The following is a 22246-nucleotide window of genomic DNA, read 5'->3' as shown; positions in this document are numbered from 1 at the left end:
TCTCTGCAGCTGGGACTGTTCCTCTGAAAGAAGTGAAGGTTATAATTTACTTAGCTCCAGTAGGGCAGGGGATGCTGCACAGCCATACACACAATCTTATTGTTTTCACAGCATTGAGCAGCACCATCATCTCAAACTTAGAGCCTAGAGTTTAATACAGCTTATGAGATATGGCAGCTTTTGCAAGAAAAGAGAATAAAAGTGTTAATCTGCATGCCTTTATAATTCTCACATGAAGCAAAAATTAGCTGCCTTCTACTTTGCAGGAAAAAATTTACCAAGTGGGGATCTGAAGAAAATATTGTTTTATTTTTACTGAATGTGCTATATTACATTTACTTGCTTGTTATCAGTAACTGAAACTGAACTGCAGTTGTCAAAATAGGCAAAGCACATTTTGCGTATGTGTAGAAGGGTGTCTGGATACTGAGTTAGGGCTTGGTTCTGGATGGTCGTGACTGAGCCCCCCAAATGTCCACCTACCCCTCCAGCCTCTCGGGATGGCATTCATGGTCACCTGTGGTCTGAGCCAGCTCCTGGGTATGTCACTGGAAAAGCTCTTGTTGACTTCATTTGGAGCTGCCTTGGGCTCCATGCTTCAAGATGATGCAGGGATGCTTGCATGCAGAGAGGGACAGGCTGAAAGGAACTATTTTAGCTTGACATCCAAAGCGGTGCTGTATGCTTCATTCTTGAGGGTAATGGGAAGCATTTTCTCACTGACAGTGGACTGGGGTTGGGGAAACATTCCTTCGTGCAACAGCTGGCACGGGAAGCACCTGCCAGGGATCCCGTTGCCTGGTGTGCTGTTACTCCTGCTTTAGTCTATCAGCTGTTGTAACAGGAGTTACATTTACCGGCTGCTGATGCTGTGGTGTGGGGATCAGATTGCTTCTTGTGGGCTGGAAGACTCAAGTGCATTGGTAGATGCTCCCATATATAGTGCCCTCTCTGCTTGATAGATAAGTGTCTCAGCAAGGTTACCAAAATAGCGCAAGAGCAGAAGGTACACAACCAACTGCTCTTCATCCTGACGTGAAATATGATGGCTCTGGAGACAAGTGCGGCCATGCCCCTCTGGAAGAGTCAATTGGAGGTCAAGAGAGAAGGACCCAGGTGTGAAGAGTTGAGAGTGTATGCCATCCTGCAGCTCTGCAGGCAAGTCCTCTGAGCCAGTGAAGTAGTTTTTGATGGGCACACAAAGAGGATGCAGCTTGGCAGAAGTCGGTCAGTGAATCAGATGAACCCCAGAGGTCTGATCTCCCAGGAGCGTGCTGCAGCCATTGGCAAACTCTTACTCCTTGCAGAACCAAGGACAACTGTTAGATCAAGAGCTATCACAGGAACTTGATAATACTTTTATTTCAGAAACCGAATTTTATACAGGTTTACATTCAACAGGTTGGTGTGCTTGAGATCTGATTACAAATTTTTTTTTTTTTTGTGTGTTGAAAGATGAGGCTGCTGTGATAGGACTTTTTTTTTCTTTTTTGAATTTGGAACAACTTGACTTTTGTATGAGATGACTGGGGCAATTGCAAGGGCTCTGAAAATGCAGGTTTGGGTAGACATAAGCGTCCCTGACATTCTTATTAAAGGTACAGTAAATACACATGCATGCTTGCATACAAATATTTATAGAGACACATATATTTGTGTGAAACTTAGCAAATTGTGAGAATAAATTCAGGGCATTATTAAAAAAAAATTTGCATGTTTTTTCCAGTTCAGCTGCAAGAAATCCTGGCTGGACTGCTCTGGAAACCGAAGTCCAATATTTACATACACTGCTCATGCTAGAAATGATATAATCCTATTTAGAGCAGTTTAGTCATTGATGCCACTGCAGGTTCACAGAGGTTATGTGATGCAAACGTAAATCAGCAGAAGCTGGATTCCAGTGAGAGTTTAAGTTTTCAGAACCCTGGAAGGCACAGGCAATCATCTTAATGTGGAAAACTAACACACAGACCATAAATATGCTGAGTGCAGTGCTTTTTTGTGGCTATGAGCAAAGCACATAATTTTTTTTTTTTTTTTAAAGCTGGTTGTGTATATTTGTGCAGCATTTTATGTTGTCATTGCCAGTTTAGCATCCCTTTGTCCCCTTTCTCAGCCATAATAACGAATTCCACCTCTCTGCTCCACTGTCCTCCCATTTATGCTTTTTGGGGAACCCAAGTATCATTGTATTGTGCTTAGCAGAGATAAAAACCTATTGGAAAAGTAGCAGCTTAGGAGACATGTCATTCTGCTGCAGCTTGTGTGATGTACTCCTATGCTCTTCTGACCATGGTTTTGCCCCACCAATCCAGCTGGCTTTCCCCTCCTGTGGTTTCACAGCCCTTTGGCAGTAGTGGGAAATAGTTACACATATCCCAAGTAACCATAAATGATTTCCTGACTTTTTTCCCTGTCATTTCTAGTTGCAGCACATTTTCCTATATATATTTTTGGGTTTCCACCTTTTAGTCTTGTGGGGGTAGGCTCAACCCATGCTGTCATTGATGCGCCCTCAAATCAAACCTTGTAATCTCTTCATAAGTCATCTTTTGGCCAGATCATGGAGTTTGCACTGAAGATTAAATCAATAGGCATCTTCCTGAATAAAAACCTCAGGGTAAGGTTTTTGCAGGGTGAGCTTGTTATAGAATCATTTAGGTTGGAAAAGATCTTTTAAGATTATCAGGTCCAACTGTTAACCTAGGCCTGCCAAGTCCACCATTAAACCATGTCCTTAAGTGCCACCTCTACATGTTTTACCTCCAGGGATGGTGACTCAACCATTTCCCTGCACAGTTTGTTCCAATGCTTGACAACCCTGTTGGTGAAGAAATTTTTTTCTAATATCCAATCTAAACCGCCCCTGGGCCAGCAAGGCCATTTCCTCTTGTCCTGTCACTTGTTATTTAGGAAGAGAGACCCACACACCCACCTTGCTACGACCTTCTTTCAGGTAGTTGCAGGGAGAGATAAGGTGTCTCCTGAGCCTCCTTTTCTCCAGCCTAAACAACCAGCTGCTCCTGGTAAGACTTGTTCTCTAGACCCTACACCAGCTTCATTGCCCTTCTCTGGATGTGCTCAGGCACCTCAATGTCTTTCTTGTAGTGAGGGGCCCAAAACTGAACACAGTATTCAAGTTGTGGCCTCACCAGGGCTGAGTACAGGGGTTTGATCACTTCCCTAGTCCTGCTGGCCACACTACTGATACCAGCCAGGATGCCTTGGGCACCTCGGCACACTGCTGGCTTCTATTCAGCTGGCTGTCAACCAACACCCTCAGGTCCTTTGTGTGTGTTTAAGTGGTGTGGCAGGTTGCTAACCCCTTGGATTATGGGGGCTCCCCATCCCTGTCTTCCGGCTCAGGGGGCTGGGTACCCAGAGAACAGCTGGTCTTCCTATTAAAGGCTGAGGCAAAGAAGACATTAATTAAGTTCCTCACCCTTTTCCTTATCCATTGTCACTATGTTTGCCCCCTACATCCAGTAAAGGATGGAGATTCTCCTCAGCCCTCCTTTTGTTGCTAATGTATTTATAGAAACATTTTAATTGCCTTTTATGGCAGTAGCTCATTTAAGTTACATTTGCACTTTGTCTCTTCCTGATTTTCTCCCTGCATAACCTCATGATGTCTTCATAGTCCTCCTGAGTTGCCTGTTCTTTTTTCCAAAAGCCATCAACTCTTCCCCCCCCCCCCCCCCCCCCCCCCCAGGTTCCAGTCAATGCTCTCTATTCAGCCAGGTGGTCATCTTCCCTGATGGCTTGTCATTTGACACATGGGGGTGGCCTGCTCCTGAGCCTTTAAGATTCCCTTCTTGAAGAACGTCCAGCCTTTCTGGGCTCCTTTGCTCTTCAAGACTGTCTCTTAAGGGACTCTGTCAACCAGTCCTAAACAGGGCCAAAGTCTGCACTCCAGAAGTCCAGGCTAGCAGCTCTGCTGACCACCCTCCTTCTCTAAGAATCAAAAACTCTGTAATTTTGTGATCGCTATGCCCAAGATGACCTCCGACCATCACATCACGCACAGGTCCTTCTCTGTTCATAAACAACAGGTTAGCAGGGCATCTTCTCTAACTGGCTCACTCAGCTCTGTCAGGAAGTTGTCTTCCACACACTCCAGGAACCTCCTAGACTGTTTCTTCTCCCCTGTATTGTATTTCCAGCAGACAGCTGGTAAGCTGAAGTCCCCCGTGAGAGCAAGGGTTAGTGAAACTTCTCCCAGGTGCTTATAGAATATTTATTCTGTTTATTCATTGTAGTTGGGTGGTCTGTAATAGACTGCCACCATGATACGTGCCTTGTTGGTTTTCCCCATGATTCTTACCTGTAAACGTGCAACACTACTGTCACTATCAAGCTGTAGACAATCAAAACACTCTTGAACATACAGGGCTACCCCACTGCCTCTTCTTCCTTGTCTATCCATTCTGGAGAGTTTATAGCCATCTGTTGTAGCACTCCAGTTGTGTGAGTCATCCCTCCATGTTTCTGTGATGGAATACTGTATCACAGTTTTCCTGCTGCACAGTGGCTTCCAGCTCCTCCTGTTTGTTGCCCATGCTGGGTGCAGTGGTGTAGATAAACTTCAGTTGGGCTACTGATCCCACCAACTTTTTTGGGAGAAGAAGCTCTAATTCTTACAAGACAATTCTCAGGTGCTTCCATGGTTTCCAAGACATCAGTAGCCCTTGAGTCTTCACTACCACATTGATCTCTGTCCCCTATCTCCACTGAGATGGCAGACCAAAGGACCTTGCTAGTACACCATCCCTCAGACATTGGAATGCCGTCCCTAGGCTTATCTCTAGTGAGCCTGGTTTTATCCCTTTCCCCCTTCAAATCTTGTTTAAAGCTCTTTCAGTGAGCCCTGCTAACTCCTGTGCAGAGGCCCTTTTACTGTTTTGACACAGGTGTACCCTGTCTGTTGCCTGCAGGCCTGGTGTCATGTAAACTAACCCACAATCAAAAACCCCAAAATTCTGCCAGTGGCATGAGTCTTGGAGCCACGTATTGATCTGCTGGTTAATCCTGTCTCTTCCCTCATCATTCCCTGCAACTGGAAGGATAGAGGAGAGCACTACTTGTGCTCCTGATCCCTTAACCAGTTGTCCCAAAGCCCTGAAGTCTTTCTTGATTGCTTTCAGACTTCCTGTTGCAAGTTCATTGTGGCCTACCTGAAAAGTCAATAATTGATAATAATCTGAGAGTCATACCAGGGTAGGAAGCTTCCTATTCACATCTTTACCCCAGACCCCAGGCAGGCAGCAGACTTCACTAAGAAGTGGGTCTGATCTGCGTACTGGCCCTTCTGTTCCCTTCAGAAGGGAGTCTCCTATGACAATGAGCTGTCCTTTTTTTCTTTATGGAAGCAGTTTTGATGCAGGGCATAGGCCGACTTAACCTCAGTGACACCTCCAAGCTAGATGAACCATCATCCTTGTTACTGTTTGGTTCCCCTTGCAGAACCTCATAGCTGTTATACAAGAGCACCTGGGAAGGTGGGTAGTCACAGAGGGGACGCACCCACTGCGCCAGGCAGGAACTTGTCGCTGTTGTCCCCTGTCCCTTAAGTCACTTTAGCCAAATGAAGAAAGGGTAGGGAATCCCCTGTATCATGCATCCTGTCTGCCTGTTGGGCCTGTAGAGGGAAGGCAGGGTGCGTTTCCAATAGTCTCTCTCTTTCTCGTGCTCCCTGATGCTTCCCAATATACTCACCTCTGTCACTGAGCAGAGATGTTCCTCTACCTGGGCACACGTCCCACAGGTGTGCTCACTGGTGCCGTCCGGTACTGGCATCAGAGCAGAGCCCACCTTGGAGCCTGACAGCTGGGTGGCAGCACACTCACCCCACAGCTCTGTCTTCAAAGCTGTGTCAGTCATGGCGGGTGCAGAGCTTAGAGAGGCCGTGGCCGCCTTCTGGGTGAATGCTATTGCTTCCTGGTCAAGCTGGCAGAATTTTCAGCGCCCTGTTGTGCCATGCCCTGGTCAGTCATGCTCCCTGAGGGCTTCTTTTATATGGGTAGGGCTTGGCAACCGTTACTCCTGGCCCTGCCCAGGTCCTGCCAGCTGCTGTGGTGCAAGCCGTGGGCTCCTGGAGGCTCTTCTGGCTCCCCCTGGTTTGGGACCCCCCTGGCCATGCACTATGTTGGAGTGTTCTGCTGTGGACAACATGTATGTGAATTTAACCCTTCCCTTTAACATAGTGGTCATTCTTTGAACCAAGTGTTCATCCTTCTCTCCTAGTGCTTTCTTTTTTCTATTGCAAAGGCTTTTGGTTGGATCCTGACTGCTGCTCTCATATAGAACCATGAGGGTCTGTCTTGGTGCCTCCCCTGAGTACCTAATGTCCAGTCTGTCCAGTATATTTAATTCAGTGCTTAAGACATTGCAATTATCTGGCTTAGCTTTTGACTACTTAAGCAGCAGACCTTCTCTTAAAAAATGGAAAGAGGACAGCCTCTATTTAAGTGTGATGCTGTGAGGTAAATCATCATCACTTCTATGCCACGATATGCCAGAGAAATCTGTGTAAGAGCACAAGACGTGTCAGGGCAGAAACTGGGCTCTCTGTTGTAAACCTGTGTTTCAGAGTCAAGCTTGTTAGGTGGGTGATAGTCCTTCTCTTTCTCCTTTTTTTTTTTTTTCATTCTCGAAAGCTGTCAAAGTAGCAGTGTGGTTGTAGGCCTTTTAAAATACAGGTACTTATGAGCCAAGAGAAAAGGAAATGTGGTGTGTTACAGTAATAAGTAGCTCTGACAGAAGGATGTAATTGTGCTGGGGCTTCTGGTGACCTCATGAACCACATGAGCGGGCTTGGCTTCTCACCACATGCCCCAGATGGGAGGTGCTTTGATTGCATTGTTGTATTTGAAAATTAAAACAGTTGCATTTCGATTGCTTCAGCTCAGTTTTCACACTTCTCCTTATTTGTGGTCATCTCAAACTCCCCCCTTCTTTCATTCAAGACTGACTTAAACATGTCTTATGTTTCAGTATCAGGAGCCAAATGTGTACGGCGTGGGTCTTCAGCTACTGTCTTCTCTTGGCGTAGCATTTTCTGCCAGGATGGCCCCTCCTGGCTTCCTTGAGGAGCCCTCTGTTCATCTTCCCATCGTGCAGTTAAGCACCTTCCATTGCTTACCTCCTCCAGCATCTCCTGCCTGCCCTTTGGACTTAAGCTTCCATGCTTTCCTCTTCCCAAAATCCTGATTTTTTGTTTTGGCTGGGAGTTTGCGAACATATTTTATCTATGTGCAAAATATGGCACTAGCTAGTGGTGCAAATTACCCAATCTGTGTTTGGTGATGACCGCATGAAATCCAACGTCTGGTGCAGCAGTGCTTGATTTATGTCACAGTGCACAGCGATTAAGGGACATGCGACTCTTGTCGCTGCACATGAAGTAGAGCAAGAGCAGTGGCTACTGACAAGGATACAGGGCTGTAGCCAGATCTGTGGAAGGGAGCTCCATTTTTTTCAGAGCAGTTGTTGAGGTGCCATGTCGCAACTTAGGTCAAAGCAGGACGACATCCCAGATGCAGGAAACAGCTGGAGAAATGTTGCCGCTGGCACTGGTGGTGTTCATCTATACAAGCTTCAGGACAGCGTTGGGGTTGGTTGGTGAGACCCTGCAGCAGTTTGCTGCTTGGTGTCTCTTTCTTCAGTACCTTTTCTTCTCATGCCTCATCAGACCTCCTTTGCATCCCAAATTGCTTCAGGGAGCGCCAGGAGAAGGGAACGCATCCTCTTCCCTGGGAACCTGCTGTGCCGCTCTCAGTCAGGTGTAGCATGCTGCCACTGTAGTCTTTCCATGTCCCACACTGTCCTTCCTTCCTCTGTCCTGTCCCTTGGGCAGCCCTGGGGCTCTGTGGCCACCATGTGCAGCACCAGAGGCAACTGTCACGTCTCCGAACCACCATCAGCCTCCAAGAAACCCACCTTCTGGCTGACCACAGCCAGAAGCCCTGTTTGTCCCAGCCTCTGGCACTGCCCCTGAGTTGTGCCCTAGCTTGGGGTGCTTGACTCTCAGCCTGCTGCCCCTGCAGCCATCTCTGCCTCCACACACCCAAATTGCTCTGCCCACATCCTTTGATCTGATATGGCTTTTGGGTGACAAATAAGATGAGTTTTCTTCTTTGACTTTTGGGGGAGTCAATGAATAGTGTGTTTGCTACCACTGAGAGAAGCAGAGTCGGTGGTGTGAGCCTGAATGACGGCACTAATCGGTGGGATCCCTTTCTTTAGGCTGCAAGGTACCAGAAATGTAGTTTTATGCTTTTCTTGCGTACTCAGTCTCCACTTTGACCTGTAGGCTGTGTGGATTGGTGTAGCAGTAGCTCGGCTGGAAGCAGCCCTGTATATGGGACTTACCCAGGGCTAGGAGTTGAGCTGTGGTGGGCTTCTGCATGGGATTTCCACCAAGGTCAGCGGGATCTCTTGGATGCAGGGATGAAAGCTGGTCCTGCCCTAGGTTACATCTATTTAACCAAAAGCGTGACTTCAAACCAGTTAAATTTGCAGGTAGATGTTCCTGGGCTGACTGAGGGCTGCCTAGGCCAGGAGATTTAAATCAGCTGAGCTAAAGTGGTTTCTTTTACTGGTTTTCCTGAATTTGGACACAAATTATGTGTAAACCTTGTGATGGAAATGTACGTGGGGGATTACGGTCCAGGGTGCCAATTTCCCTGGGACTTCCAAAAAATTCAGTTCACCGAACAGTAGGCTGCGCATGGCTTTTGTATGGTATTTATTTGCCTTCACTTTTTGGTGAAGAATGCCAGTTCAGAGGGAGATAGGGCAACTATGAGCTGATACATATAGCTTTGCTTGATGAATATCAAATACTGGTCTGCATACAATCTGCATTTTGTTTCTGGTTTCAAAATTTCCATTCTTCTCCCCAAGGTCTACCGATTTGTAATGCTGGGTGTGATACCCTCGCTATAATGCTGTCTCCCTGTCAGGAAAAACCCCTGGTAAGCAGATGCCTGCTGCGCTCAGCTCCACCAGCTGTTGTGCAGGCTGACAGCTAAAGATACATGTTTTGCACCTTCCATAAGGAGTGTTTCATGTTAGTGGTAATTAGCATTAATAATAATTAAAGTTGGATAGAGGTAGTTTGTACCTCTACAGTGCACAAAATGCATGTAGTTGTGGGCTAGCAGCCTGGAATAAATCTTGTTGTAGCTGGGATTGATGGCTTTAGCTCTGCTGTACCCTAATGAAAAGTGTGGAAAAGCTGGAAATAAGAGCTTGACGACTCCACTTCTCATCACTTGTGCAGCAACTTCTGGGTAGCACTCCTTCTGTCTACACAAGGCTGCTTGTTTTATATCTTATTTTACATATGTTTTATGATAGCTCTTGTGAGCATCAGTAGAGATCCATTATGCACAGACCAGAGAATAAGTATGAGGTGATCGCAGCCATGAGCAGCCCCGCTCTGCAGAACCAGCGTGTGGCTGCCCTGGTGTGTGCCCCTGCCAGCAGCCAGTGCTGGCACCTCGCTTGTAAATGCCCACTGGCTGCCTGCAGAAGTCGGGTGCTGTTTGGTGGGACAGTGGTGAGAGGGACGGAATCAAGCAGGGTGCGATGGCAGGGGCAGCTCGGGAAGCTGGTGGCAGAGGTGGTGATTGAGCCCGGCGCTGCCTGCTGCGGCAGGGATGGAGCTGGTGTGCTCAGCTGCACACCTGCCATGGGGCTGCGGGTTGTGAGCTCAGTGGAGAGTACCCGGAGCAAAGCGGAGCTGTCACAGCCTCGTTTTGTTTAATGAGTGAAGCCTTGTGAAGGCAGAGATTCATTTGTTGGATCTGTTCCGTGTGTTTTTTTTCGTAGCAGTTAGCTGTGCTTTGCATGTTACTCAGAAGGCTGAAAAGCAGGATCATGTCTATTTATTAATCTTTGCCTAATAAAGATGACTACCAGATATGTTCTTTGGCCTTAACAAAGAGGTATAATTAGTGATGAGATTAGACATGACCCAAGAGGAGGTGCTTTGCTTAGGAAAATACTTAGTGATGGCATATAATACAGTCTGTCTGAGGCACCGCATCCTCCCTGGAGGCCTCGTCTCGAACTGAGCAGTGACCCTTCCCGGCACTTCAGTGCTGTAGGAAACCCAGGAAGAATATTAATGATAAAGGGATACACAAAGCAAGCTTTGGCTCAGTCAAACAACGCACCGCCAACCTAAAATTATTCAGCAGAAGTTTAGTTGGTGAAGTTAATAATTTATGGTTCTGGCTGATAGCACCCCATGCAATAGCAGTGTGTTCAGCAGCCCCAGATCTGATTAAATATGCATGGGCTCATTGGATGCAATTTCAGTGCAATTAGTGTATGAAGGCAGAAGGAGCTGTATCCTTTCTGGAATTGTACTAAAAGGCTCTGGTAGTTCTTCCATTATAACGTTTTACAGGATAGTAATTGTTCCACATCAGCAGTATTTAAGTACACTGTTTTAAGGAGCGGCTGCCTGCCGTGTTATGTGCGGTACAAGAAGACAAGTACTCTTGTGTGTCACTAGGCACAGAGACTGCTTGGAAATACTAAACTAGTGCAGGACTAGTTGCAGTAGATCTTCTAGCCTCACATGCACTGGACTTGTATGTGCTGGCAGTGATGAGTGCAGCCCAAGGGAAAGGTTAGACCAGAGAAGATCACTAATCTCATTTGTTTTTTCTTTCTTGGCTATAAAAACTTTTGTATCGTGCTCATCACTGAGACTTCTGAATGCTGGTCACAGGAGCTTAAATACTTGCAGAAATGCTTTAAATAAGAACAGGGAAAAATTGGTACCTAGTGTTCCACAGTCAGCACTGTCAGCATCTGGGTGTGTCCCAGCAAAACACCAGTTGCTCCAACAGCTTTCCGTCCTAGAGCCACATCACTGACGGTTTTGTTCCATCCATCCCCAGCATGGCCAGCTCTGCAGATGCAGACAAGTCTGACCAGTTTGCACCAGTTGACAATTTGGCTTATTCTGTTTAGTGACCAAGGGAAATCTTTGCTCTTCTCTCTAGCTTCCTTCATTCTCCTTCTGTGTCCTTCTTGTCCCCCCTTCTCTGCACTGGCTCTTTTTGCTTCCTCTCAGCTGTATGCTCTTCAGTCTGCTGCCCACTTGTGAGCCATGGTGCTTGAAGCTACTCCGGCTCCCTGGGTTTGTGGCCTGGTTTTGTTCTCCAAAATACATCGTTTTACTAGCTTTTCACCTAATGGTGATTTAAGACAACCCTCGGAAGGGTTGGGTTGCCTTCACATGTGTATCCCTCTGTGCAGAGTCACCTGAACAAGCAGTTCCCTATAGCAACTTAAGGGGAACAGGGGCTCAGCAGCTCAAGACTAGAAAGGAGCACGAAGGGAGGAATGGGATGTGGATGGGTGCATGGTTTGTAGCATTGCACTCTGAGCCTTACAGATCACTGGTGAGAAAAGTGCCCCAGTGCTGTGGCAGAGAGAGAGTCAGAGAAGAATTGGGGTTGGAGCAGACTGCTGGGAGAGCATCTAGTCCAACACCTGGCTGGAGGCAAGACTAACTTCAAATTTAGGTCACTTTGCTACAGGGTTGTCCAGTCAAGGGTGTTAAAAAGCAAGAAAAAGAACCTGTGTTCCTGCTCTGCAAATAAATGCATAATTCACCCCTTTTGGCCGGTGTAGCTGAATTGTTCAGGCCATGGGAAGAGCTTTCATATTCCTGCTTTGGTTAAAATTCTGAAGATGTGCAACCTGTATTTACTGGTGTGGTTTCATACAGGCGTCTGCTCACCTGGGTGTTTGATCTTGGTGCATTATTGTGTCTGTTCCCTTGAGGCCTGGGTTTGTGTTAGTTTTTCTAGTGTGATGATGTGGAAAGGGTACAACTGCATGGTCCTGAGCATGAAGCTGAGATTAAGTGTGGTCCTTGCATCCCTGTGAGGACATCTCCAGCATTGGGGTTTTCAAAGGAGCCTAAGGGAAGGCTGAGAGCAGGTTGGGAATTGGACATTGAGGACCATGTTGATGCTTAATTTCACTGAGGTACCTGCAGCTGCCATGGCCTTCACTCACCCATTTTCAGGTGCCTTCCAGGGCCATTAGTGTCTAGGTACAGGGACATGGGAATTTAGGGCAGCTGAATGCTGCCCTTAATGCCTTGTGGTCCCCTTGAATGTTCAAGCTTCCAGCTCCCTCACATGTGTTCCCAGTCAGATTTGGGGATAACAGAGGTGTCTGCTTCTCAGAAGTGCTGACAGGATTAATGGATGAGTGTTTGGGAAGCACTTTGAAATGCGTGAGTGGTGGTGGTGTTGCAAGGTGGCAGCTGGGATTTGCTCTGTGCATGCAAGAGGGGAAGGTAGCTTGAGCCACCTCTGGACAGCACTGCGGTCCCACCAGTGTTTGTAGCATGTACAGAATAGTCTGTGCTGCCTCAAAATAAGCATGTGCCCTGTTTTCCACTGCTCACACAAGTTGCTTCTATGCCTGTGATGGTCTTCTGCTGGGTTGCAGGCACAAGGAATGAGTTCAGAGGTATGTGTGCCAGACAGGTACTTGTGTCTCATTTGTGGAGCCCAGGAAAGGTAATATCCACGTGGTAGTGCTGGAGTTTAACATATGTCTAAGTCAGCACTTACACCTGCAAAAACTCCAGGATGTCTCCATATTGATGGTACTTTGGAAGAAGGTCATGCAAATAGCTTGTTTCACCATGGGCACAGTGGCATTGACCTTTATGAAACACTTAGTGCTTTTTATCATGGAAGGTGTTACTCTCAGCTGCAAAACGACCTTTTAAAGGAGGGAGCTGCTGTTAGGATGTGCTGTACAGATGCAGAGATTGGGCACTAGGTCATCTCTTGGGTATTACATGGGAAAACCTGCAGGTGGGCAGCACTTGGAAGCTAGTCATACGTGGCTGCCTGTTGGGCTCATCTTCATTTCCCCCTTTGCCCTTGGGCTTCATTGAGAGGCAGAAAAATAAGTGATAGCTTGAGTCTGCCCCATTTAGCTGTCAAATTTCAAGGTACAATGATGGAGTTTTAAGTGGCTGATGATATGGTGAGGACAGATCGAAGGAGAAGTTTGGAGCACAGAGGATGGCAAAGAGAAGGCAGGCCAAAGGAAGTCAAAAAGGAAGAGGGAATGATGGAGGGAATGTTGTTTTCCTCATTTATGTCAAGAGTAATGTGTATAAATCCATGTGGAAGGTCGTTGGCTGCCACTTACGCATTAGCTCTGTGAGGTGTATATCAAGCAAGGACATAGAAGGAGAACCATGGCTTTATGAAGAGAAGGAATGAGAATTTGTCATAAAGCCAAAAAAAAAAAAAAAGGCATCTTGAAAGTTTGGGCTAGAACATTTGTAGCTCTAAGGGAAATTTTCATTTAAGCGTCTAACCTTTTATTTTGAAATTTGTAATAATTGGCTTTTGCTACCTTTAAAAATGTTATTTGTGTTCAGTCAGTATTTACTACTACATGTGTACTTTGTTCACATTCTGAAAAAAAAAGTAAAACCAAGCATTATGAAAATCAGCTAGATTCAGCTTTACATCTGTCAATTATTATTATTTTTTTTATTTCCCCTGAAGAAAGGATTTCCCATACTTTATTTTTCCATGCTTCTACTTCTGGGGGATCCGTTCTTTTCCAAAGATTAGCTATTGCACATCTGGCTGTCAGTAGCAGTTGTGTTGTTGTTGGGTTCTTCTCCAATACAGGAATTTCCTTGGGTTGTAACCTAATAAAATCAATGTGAGCTTTGTGCGTAAAGCTACTTTACTGATCTTGAATAATCTATCTGTTGTTTTCCCAATAAAACAGTAGTTTAGGGTATTCTTACATTTTCAGAAAGGTCCTTGCTTGAGGGAGAAATAATAAATAATGTTTTCATGAATGTTGAATGGATGGAGAGTCTCAAAGTAAGGAGAATCCTGTATGGAATTCCCTGGTTTTCCTCCTGCAGCAGTAGTTTGCTTTGTTTTGCGTAAAGGTTGTGAAGGTTACAGAAATACATTGTCCAAAGGGGTGGGCAGAGTTAGCCACTTCATTGCTTTACAAAGCATTTAGTAGCTATTTGAAAAGATGAACAGTATTTCTATTTGCAGCATTTGTATGTGGCAAATATAATGGCAAAATTCTCTGGTTAAAAATGGCCTGAGAGTTTTCCAGAATGTTTTTATAAAAATTAATTATTTTAATTATTCGTTACGGGAGGCATTCAGTAACAAAATGATGTATGCGGGGAACAGATTATTCCCTTTAAGGCGAAGACACATTCATACTAAGTTTTGCATAAACATAAATTGATATATAATCAGGTAGATGAGTTCTGTTGATTTTCTGCATATTCAGCAGCTCTAAAGAGAGGTTGGTTCTTATCTTCCATCAGTCTTCAACAATGGAAGCATGTAAATAATTTTCCCATGAAAATTAAGAGTTGCAACATTATTAATCTGATTACTCAAAACAACTTTTCTCAAAAGCAAAGATAAACCGAGGAGCTAATAGTTAAATACTTGGTTTCAAAACCAAAACCAAAAAAAGCTGAATTTTTCAGTGGAAGGCATTGGTTAGTTGGGGCTATGGGAACTGTTTATTTAATGATGTAACTTTTAATATAGTAGTGGTTTAAAAGAATTGAGTAGGAAGGGTTTTGATGTATTTTTTTATTTCTAGAATATCAGCTGATAGCTTGAATGTAAACAGGAAAATGAGTTCTTCATCCACTCAAAGCAGGGTGATACCATCATGTAACTAAAGTGGGGTTATTGTGGATTGCAAACAGGAATGCTAGATTCATAAAAAGAATTGCTGTTAGCATTTTTTCATCCCAAACCACAGGGTGGTTTTGATTAACCAGTTATTCCTGGCCTGTCGAGGGAGAGTTTGGAAATTCAGAGTAAGAAGAAATAGCAAGACAGATGGAAGAATCTGACATTGTTCTGGTTCACATCAGCTCGGACAGTGTTGGGGATAGAGCCGGTGTGATTGAAAATGTGACCGCAAAGTCTGACTTAGACTGTGGATTTTAAACCTCCTTTCCTTTTTGGCAGATGAAACAGCACTGAAAACATGCTGCTGTTGGTATATAACCTACAGATTTTTTCTTTTTTCAGTGCTGTTTGCTGCTGCTGATCGTAGACCTCCATCCAGTTTGCTGAGGTCCAGATGCTGGTGCTTTTGTGCATCTCAAATAGCGACGCTATTGCCAGCTTCTGTGATTTTATTGCTAGCATTTCAGGGACTGTTTCCTTACTCCCTGTAAAGCCCCAGCTACTACAGTGGGATTTCAGAAGAATTGCTGCATTCATTTAATTTTCCTCCTTCCTTCAAAATCCTCCCCCACCACACACATCAGTTTTTACATACCGTGGCTGTGCAAAAGAGCTGAAAAATAGGAAGCATGTGTGCTCCAGAGGCTCAGAAACCTGACAGCAAATAAAAAGAATTATGGTTTGAAAATATATACGTTGGACTTTTTCAGCCAGTCACACATTAGGGGGGGAGGAGGGTGGCTGGCAGATGAAGCTTAAACCTTTGTGGTCAGCTGATCTGAGCCCCTGAGCCTGGGCACTGGTTATGCATGTCGGAGGAGCTTTGGCCAAGCGAGTACAGCACGTTGGGAAAGGTGTTTGAGAATATATTAAACATGAACTTCTCATTGTCCTATAAATGCAGTTTAAACAGTCTTTTATTTAAATAAATAGACTTAGCATCCCAATACTGTTGCCAGAGCTGCCTCTAAACTGTAAGCTTTGCCCGAGGATTAACTGATAAAATATGTAATGGAGTATCATCTAGTTTATTCAGGCAGGTCCTTCAGGTCATAGAGAAGGTATGGGAGGGCTTTTCTGCTTGTGCTGTGAGTTTTAAGGTTGGTCTCAGCCTGGAAAGGCCTTCAAGACCTGGCTGGCTTAGGTGGGCTCAGGACCAGACCTGTGCAGAAGCCTGCTTTCATCGTATCTGCCAAAGACACGGGTCCCCATTACCCCGTCATATGCCAGTGATAAATTCATGCATGTGGAGATAGCTGACAGAAGGATTCATGTAATGTTTAAGCCCTTATGTGAACTATCAAAACACAGCTTGACGTTCTCAGTGTATATGGGTGCATTTGTCATGGAATCCCTTTTTCTCTCAAATCCTTATTAAGTAAGAAGCAGCAGTAGCTGGTAATCAAAGCCACAAAACACATTTGTTTTCTGTATACTAGCAACCTGCTATGTGTCTTGAGTCTGCAAATACGGGAATCTTATGAGATGCCGGGGTACCATACAGCACTATAATTAAGTGCTTTTACCTGGGACTTGTCCTTATTTAAAACAAACAAGACATTTAATGTTAAAAATTAGAGAGATGAGTGCCAAAGGAGGTGAGTATTTTCTACCTGTCATGATTGCTGAAAATACACAGTGAGTTGTGGGGAAAGTGCATTTCAGACAATAAAGGTTCTTTAGAAAATTGTAATTTATATATAGTGTTCATTTAAGGGGGAGACTCAGTAATGGAAAATCTACCCTAATAAGCCTTTCTGGACTGCAGTTCCCTCTAGATGCCTTGAATGTCCAGAGCAGTTTGCAAGTCAGCTGCTCTGAGATGGCGTTGGCATTGTCTGCCATGTCTGGGTCAGGCTGTTCTCCATCTTATGTCTGAACATGATGTCATAACAGCCTTACGATGCCAGCGGCCACAAGTGCCAGGGTTTTTGAGTTTGGCTGGCAGCCTGATGGAATTAGCCAGCAGAAGCACCACTTCTTGGGATTTATTGATTGAAGGTTGATACAGTGGCATTGATTTGGGGGAGGCATGTGAGTGCGACTTCTTGGCTGAGACTGCAGTATCCACTGGTTGGGTCTCGTTTGGGTGGATGAAGAGTTCCTACCTCCTCTTGGCACACTGAGGGGCTCCCTAGTACTTGTGGTTCAAGGTTTTTGTGTAGTGTTGAGGTCTTACAGAACCTCACTGTGGTAGTAGGTCTGTGTGGTACACATGTACAGCATCCATTGATTTACTTAAAGAGAATGTGGTCCTTGGCATGATGCTTTCTGTTTTGGAAGTACGTATTATCTGTAGTCCGTGTTGTAATTTTGGAGATGCACCAGTGCTTCTTAGTAGGTGTGTTTCCTTGCCTCATGGCTACAGGGAAAGGGTACTATTTTTGTCTTTCTGGAAGGCTCTTTGCCTGTCCCACTGTGACATTCTTCTATCAACACTAGTGAGGGGTCACTTTAGATTCAGATTTTCCCAGATGTGTCCCTTTTTTCTGCATTCATGCTAGATTTGAAAACTGTATGTTGTTTCTCATTGTTCCTGACACTCCCAGGCATGTTCTGATTCTTGGAAACGTCTCTTGTGCATGCTAAAACCATCTCTGTAGCTCATGCATAGACATTACAGTGGATACATATGATACACAGCGCATCTATGTTGTACTGCATGTCTGTGGATGCTGGATATCCAGCTCAAGAGTGGACTGTTCAGAGGTGCGGGCATACAGCACACTCATTGCTTCCTAGGAGCATGGGACTCGCTGCGCTTGTGTGGTGTAGTATTGCTTCCACAGGGATGCACAATTTGGTGGAAGTAGGTGATAGGAATGTTTCATTTCCTCTCAAAGGGTTTGACCTGGAGGGGGGGGAAACCACAACACAGGTTATTTTTGGTTTAATTTTATTGATGGTTAGGAGCTCTGGTTGTAAGTCAAAACAAAGAGCAAAGGGATGGATTTCTCCTTCCCATTTATTGGGCTGTGCATTGGTTTGTCGATTTGTTCACACCGTGCTCACTGAGGGTGGGGGAGTCCTTGAACTTGAACCTAGAGAAAAGCTTCATTCAATAGGGACGAGCTTAAGTCTGTGCAAAATTGTGAGGTATCTCTGGTTTACGTGGGCAGCCCTGGAAGGGGCCTGTGCTACAAAATGTGTTTTATAAATTAAAAAGGTGATCGTTGATTTTGTTTAAAATGAAGTCTGTTATAGAGTGATTGGAAAATAGCTCAAAGCTGGGGAAAGAGAGTGAGCAAAGAAACAGCATGATTCAGGCAGGAAGGAATATTTAAATATACAGAGTATGAAGGCGTGGTAAGTGCAGAGTTTGTGGCCCGGAGAAGAGCCAGGGGCTCAGGATGGGTTACCTGAGAGTTCCTGTGGTATGGTCCTCGTAGGACTGAGGTTTGAACCTCCATCTCCAGCTGTCGGGAAGTTCTCTTAAAGTAACCAACTGGGGTTTCTTCTGGGTTTTATTTCAGAAGTGATTCTTGATACTGGGTACTGCTTGTGTGAAAAAAAACCTCCTGTACTTCAAAGAGGTGATTTATTATGCCTTTTGAAAGCCAAGCCTCTCCCAGTTCCTTTGGAGTTGGCATCCAAAGTTGCTGGTTGCTAGTGAGTAGCAGGCATGTCAGATGCAAGGCAGGGTAATTTATTATGCTCTGCTGCCATTACTGCTTCCTGTGCTGTATTTACTTTTGGGTACCATTGTTAATCTAAATGGATATACTAGAAAATAGTCAGAGGGGATCAACAAAAAATAACAAAAGATTTGGAAGCAGAAGGCTTGTAATAGAAAAGGCTGAGGATGAGCGCTGTGCAGAGACAGATGACTGAGGAGAGACACAATAACTACAAATACATAAAGAACATTTTCAGAGTGGGCAGAGATCAATTATTTGCAGTCAGTTGGGACATAAATAGTGATGAATACGGCAGCAGGGGAAAAAATAGGTAGAATTAATGGGAAGGAGATGAAGATCACTTCGAGAAGGGCCTCTAGTGTAGATGCTGCAGGCTTCTGGCATCAGGGATTGCCTTTGGCTGTGCCTGGCAGCGCACAATCACCACGCAAATGGGCATCACCATGGCTGGCTCAGTGGCCAGAAGTTATTTTAAGCCCAGGTCCTAGTATCAAGGAAACACTTGAGTACCTGTGGGGTTTGAGATGTGTGCTGGAGTCCTGGTGGTGGCAGCAGGAGCTCAGTACCCTGAGTCATGGCCCAAGTGGCATTCCTCCAAAAATGTAGCTCTTCAACTTTTTGTAAGCTTAGATCATTTCAAAGTGTGTTTTCAAATGGTAAAGTGAACTCAGAGCACCAAAGGAGGTGTTTCCAGTGGCAGCTGAAGCTGGAGTGTGAGGCATTAGTTCCAAGTCAGGAGCTGGGTCTTTAAGGACCCTCAAGATGGGGTGACCTGGTAGTCAGTGGAGGCACAAAACTTGTTTTCAAAGTGTTGGAAGTTTTTTCTGATGTCTCTAGAATGAATCCTTGGGTGCTGTGGGTGTAAATAAATAGTTACTGAGACGTTGACTTGGTTGGTGGTGAGGAAAATGCTAGTGACAGAGGGAAATTAATGGTTCCATTTATATTTTTTGAGCACTTCTTTGTCTTTTGTAAGCATAATTCCCACAGACATGCCATCATCTGAAGTAGCTAGAGGTCTTTATGGCCTTGGGACTAGAGGTAGAAGCCATGCTCTGTTCAAAAACACATACAGATGTTTTTTGGTGTTATTTTTTTGTTAAGTGCAGTCTGCTTATAAAATGAATGTTGCTCCTTCAGAACCTTGTCCACTAGCTCTTCCTTCAGGGCTCTTGCCTCTTCTTTGAGGAAACACAAGCACCTTTAATACTGCTAAACTAAAGTTGCCAACTACCTTGCCAACTTCATTGCCAGTAGGTGTTGACTTCACTTGAATCTGGCTGCACTCAGCTCTGGTAAGGTCGGATCTTTGGAAAGGACAGTTTTTGAGTAGACATCCAACTTGAAAAGGTGTTAGCTATTCTCGTAAACACAAATTTGCTTGTTGGGTAGACTTTTTACTTTATTGGTATCTGCCAGGCTAAAAGCCCAGTCTGTCTTGGAAGAGCTATGAGATTGTCCTGTGTCATGGGGTCAGTTTGGAGCTTTCATGAGCATGTCTTTAGGTGTCCCAGCACAAATGCATAGCCATGTGTGTTTGAAAAACCAGCCCTGCTCAGACAAAGGTGTCCTCCTGCATGCTGCTGCTTCTGGGGAGAGAACGAGTGGGTGAGAGATGGTAGTAGTTCAGCTTCAGCAAACACAAAAGTAGAGCACCTCGTGTCAGAAATCATATAGATTGGTGTGCTTATCAATATTGACCCAGTATGTTCACAGCTACACCCAGACTTCTTACCTGTGGCAATTACTATCCATCTTGCCTTTCTGTTCGGTTTCACTGTGAGCTGCAGAGATCCAAGACTCAGTTACCTCCCTGTTGCAGACAAATGCAAACACAGCTACTGTCCAAGGCAAAGCTTGACATTCTCATTTAGCATTTCTCATAAAATGCACTTAATCTGATCGACACCTGTCAAACCTTTTGACCTACCGTCTTTTTATTTCTTCTCTGCAGAGCCTTTAAATCCCCACCAGCTGCTGTGGCAGTGTGGGAGATCTCATGTCCTATGATAGTCCTTTGATTTTGATTGTTTTACTCTGAAAGGAGGCCCTGGGCTGAGTGAAGGTCCTTCAGAGTCTGACCTGTTCAAACTTAACATTTAAGCGTGTGCCTTTGTCCCACTGACTTCAGTACAACTTAAAATCATGTTCATTGACACCCAGGAAGACCCAGTTGTTCCCTTTATGAAGATGTGGGAAGATCGAGCTCAGAAAACTGAAATTTTATCATCCATGCTGCTTTCATTCCTTTTCTTCTGTAACTATTTTCCTTGGCACTAAAAATACATAAAACTTCATTATCTTAGAAACAAAACCAAAACTACCTTTTCTTTATTCATGAGCGGATGTCTGTTTAGAGATCTCATCAGGTGGAGGGGAGAGGAAAAAAACCCAAACCCATCAGTTTCTTTATTTGCTTGCTGGGTTGTTTATCTCCACTGGGTGCTGCTGGTAGAAACCCCACATCAGGCACTGCAAGCAAGGCAAAACACATTTCAGGAGACTTCCCAATTTAGCTCTGTAATTCAGTGGGGTCCTAGAGCAAAAGCCTTGGTCTGTGGTGGAATTAGGAGCTAAAATCTGGCAGAAGGAAAATAAAACCCAGCAGAGCCTCAAATGGAAGGTGGGCGATTTGTGATTAACTGTTAAAAGCGGCTTTCTCAATGGATTTGTGTATGCCTGTGTCACCCAAGCATGGAAATCCCAAATCCCTCCTCGACAAGTGCCCTGTGTTCCCTGTTTGTCCCCATGTCCCCAGGTTCCTTCCAGCCCCCTCCTGTCCTCTGTGCTGCATGCAGGTGAGAGGCAGCATGCCCACTGGCTCCTTCCGACCCTGTCTCTCACTGTCAATTTTTATTCATCTCAGAGAGACTCAACATTCTGGAAACCTTGTTCCCTGCCTCAAATGGGGCTGAGGGTGGCCATGGGTTCAAAAGGGACCCCGGGGAACCTGGGAGGCATGAGCCTCCCTGCCCTGGGAGAGCAGGCTGCTGCAGAGGGGCCCGGCCTGGGTAAAGAAAGGGAAAGAAATTTGGGAAATTCCTGTTTGGATTAGCAGTCAGCTAACCATATTACATTTCTGAAAAGAAAATGGAAAATTAAAAAACCACAAGCTTTTCTGTTCTGTATTGCAAAACACGGTACAGATTTATAGACAATAAAGTTTCATGTGTGAAAGGAAGAAGAGTGGGAGATTTGGCTTATCAGTGCTGATTAGTTTTCATTTTCTATTCTCCTGAAATTATATCTAATAACATTTTTAATTACCTTTTCAATATTTTTCTTTATCATAATGGTTTTATTTTTTGAGGCCATTGTGTGTTTCCACTTAAAAATAATCATTTTCTTAAATTTCCTCGTATCTCATGCTTGCTGTTGGGCCAAATATAAAAATTATTTATTCATTTATTTATTTATTTTTAGGGATTATATAATTTTATGTCAGATACTCTGTTATGCATCTGAAAATAGAGATAAGCAAGTTTCATGCTTCAGGATATAACTGCTTCTCCAGAGATGGGGAAAGATGGTTTGCCACATTGGTGCCGCAAGTGGCTGAGGAAGCACTGAGCATCTGTGGGCATGCTGTGAAGGCTGGGGGAGGCGGGAACACCCAGCACCTTACAGAAGTGCTCAGGACCTGGCATCACTGAAACCTGAGACTTTCACCTTTTGCTGTAGCATTAGGTATTGCTGCTGGTGATCTGCTGTGTTAAAGAAAAGCACATACTTCTCTGTATCTGCTAGACAGTTTTTGCATGTTTTGTATTGGGGGTCCTGTCTCTGCTTCTGTATTTTTAAAATAAGGTATGCAGTGAAGGTAACAATCTCTGCAAATCAAGTCCTTTGACTGAC

General features: G+C 44.8%; 1 protein-coding gene across 6 annotated transcripts in view; it reads left to right on the top strand.

The window, feature by feature from the left end:
* Positions 1-22246, top strand: part of ABTB3 (ankyrin repeat and BTB domain containing 3) — a 181778-nt gene that overhangs the window by 31772 nt on the left and 127760 nt on the right. Inside the window, exon 4 of one of the 6 annotated variants that reach the window (XM_074901247.1) lies at positions 15247-15260. The exons of the other annotated variants lie outside the window; for them this stretch is intronic. Within the exon in view, the coding sequence (XP_074757348.1) occupies positions 15247-15260 (14 nt within the window). The remainder of the gene's footprint in view (positions 1-15246; positions 15261-22246) is intronic. 6 annotated transcript variants of the gene reach the window in all.

Source organism: Athene noctua, chromosome 3 (assembly GCF_965140245.1).
Source record: "Athene noctua chromosome 3, bAthNoc1.hap1.1, whole genome shotgun sequence".
In the NCBI taxonomy this organism is placed as follows: domain Eukaryota; kingdom Metazoa; phylum Chordata; class Aves; order Strigiformes; family Strigidae; genus Athene; species Athene noctua.
Note: the sequence above shows the minus strand (reverse complement) of the source record. Positions and strands in the feature narration are given on the sequence as shown.